The sequence below is a fragment of the Talpa occidentalis genome, unplaced genomic scaffold (genome assembly GCF_014898055.3).
Source record: "Talpa occidentalis isolate TD23 unplaced genomic scaffold, MPIMG_talOcc4v2.1 talOcc4.3, whole genome shotgun sequence".
Taxonomy (NCBI): Eukaryota; Metazoa; Chordata; class Mammalia; order Eulipotyphla; family Talpidae; genus Talpa; species Talpa occidentalis.
This window is the reverse complement of record NW_023603184.1, coordinates 2,391,412-2,393,406: the sequence shown is the minus strand read 5'-3', so window position 1 is coordinate 2,393,406 and position 1,995 is coordinate 2,391,412. Positions and strand designations below refer to the sequence as shown.

The 1,995-nt window shown below is 38.1% G+C and overlaps 1 protein-coding gene across 1 annotated transcript; it reads right to left on the bottom strand.

Annotated features, from left to right (window-relative positions):
* Positions 1 to 609: 609 nt before the first annotated feature.
* On the bottom strand, positions 610 to 1,557 carry LOC119254402 (olfactory receptor 8H3-like). Its single transcript, XM_037521506.1, has one exon. It carries the CDS (start codon positions 1,555 to 1,557, stop codon positions 610 to 612), a length of 948 nt encoding a protein of 315 aa, XP_037377403.1.
* Positions 1,558 to 1,995: the final 438 nt, after the last annotated feature.

The following is a 1,995-nucleotide window of genomic DNA, read 5'->3' as shown; positions in this document are numbered from 1 at the left end:
AGACCATAAATCAAAGCAGTATTTTTTTTTTTATTTCAATGACAGTGTTGATTTCAAAGGAATATTCCTGGTAATGCCCAAGACTACATTTGGTGAATTAAAAACTGGGTCATCAGAAACACAAAAAATAGAGTTAATGGATTTTAGCGAGACTTTAAAGAAAATCCCTACAGTGAAGAAAGTAAAAGGGTGCTTAAAGCTTAGCTTAATGAATGGAGCTGAAAGTGCTTACTGAAAATGAAATAAGTCAGAAGGAATAAAACAAACACCCAGTGGTGACACTTACCTTTGTTATACTGACAAGCAAGAGAACCCATCACAGGACAAATCTCAAAACATATACCTTAAAACTTGACTATAAAACTGAGACATTCAGAGGAGTAAGAACAGGGAGAGGCACAAGCACGAATTTGGAGGAGGCACAGTGGTCCATGGGGGTGGCCCATGGGTGTTTTGGTGGGGGGAGCACCATTGAACACAGCTGGGAAGGGGGATCCTATTTTTCCAACATACAAATAGCAATGTAAACCAACGTTACCTGAATAGCAAAAATATAAAGGTATAATATGGCTTGGAGAAAAAAAATATATAAAAAAATGTTCTGTATCACTATTTCAAGTGTCTGGAGCCCTCTCTCTTCTGAAGGAGTCTAAGGACAGCATTTTTCACTTCTTTGTTCCGAAGACTATAAATGAGGGGATTCAGCATGGGGGTCACGATAGTGTAAAACACAGAAGCCACCTGATCCTTTCCCAAGGAGTAGGATGTACTTGGTCTTAAGTAACTGAAGATCATAGTGCTATAAAAGATGGTGACTGCCACCACATGTGAGCCACAGGTGGAGAAGGCTTTTCTCTTTCCTGAAGTGGATTTAATTTTTAGGATAGCAGAGAGAATGGATACATAGGAAAATGATATTGTGATTAGAGATCCCAGAATGGTACAGCCTGCATCAATGAATATAGTCATTTCAGTGTCCTGGGTTTCAGTGCAAGACAGTGCTATAAGAGGGGATGTGTCACAGAAAAAATGATGGATTTCATGGGAGTCGCAGAATGTCAATTTTCTCATGCCATTCACAGTGACACAAAAGTCAATAAAACCTATAAAATAGGACCCTAGGGCAAGGGACCAGCAGCGTCTTGGGGACATGACAACCGAGTAGTGCAGAGGATTGCAGATGGCTACATAGCGGTCATAGGCCATGCAGGAGAGAAGAATACATTCAGAAGCAACAAAGAATACGAAAAAGGACAGTTGAGTGAAGCAAGTTGCATATGAAATCTTCTTGTTGGAGGTCAGTAAATTATCTAAGGTTTTAGGTGAGATGACAGATGAGTAATTGAGGTCAATGAAAGACAGGTGACTAAGGAAAAAATACATGGGGGTATGAAGCTGGGCATCAAGGCGGATGAGCAGTATCATCCCTGCATTCCCCAGCATAGTCACCAGGTATATCAGGAGAAAGAGCACAAAGAGCACCAGCTGGATGTCTTCAGCATCTGTAAATCCCAAAAGAATGAAGTCGGCCACGTTTGTGTTATTCCTTCGATGCATTCTTCTCCACTGCTTTTACCTATTGAGAAATCAGAGTTGATACTTAATAGATAGAACATCAATAAGGATTAAGATCTATGAACGATGTAGCATCTGTTTATTAGCTAAATGTTTTCCAGTTTATAATTATGAGTGTTTTACAGAACAAGGTGAAGAAATTGAATTTGATTGTCATATGTAGAAATGGGTAAAATTTGATTATTATTGATAGTGTAATAATCCAGATATATTACATAACTGGAATGAAACTTACACTGATCTGTTTCTATTATACAATGCATTCATTTCAAATGAAAATATTACACCATCAGTGTGACTGTTAGCCAAAATTTTTTAGATGAGGCAGAGTACATACAGTTAATAAATTTATCCTTAGTGAGAGCTATTAAATGATCATGCTCTGAGTCTACAAGATAAACTAAACATTGAGAGCTTATT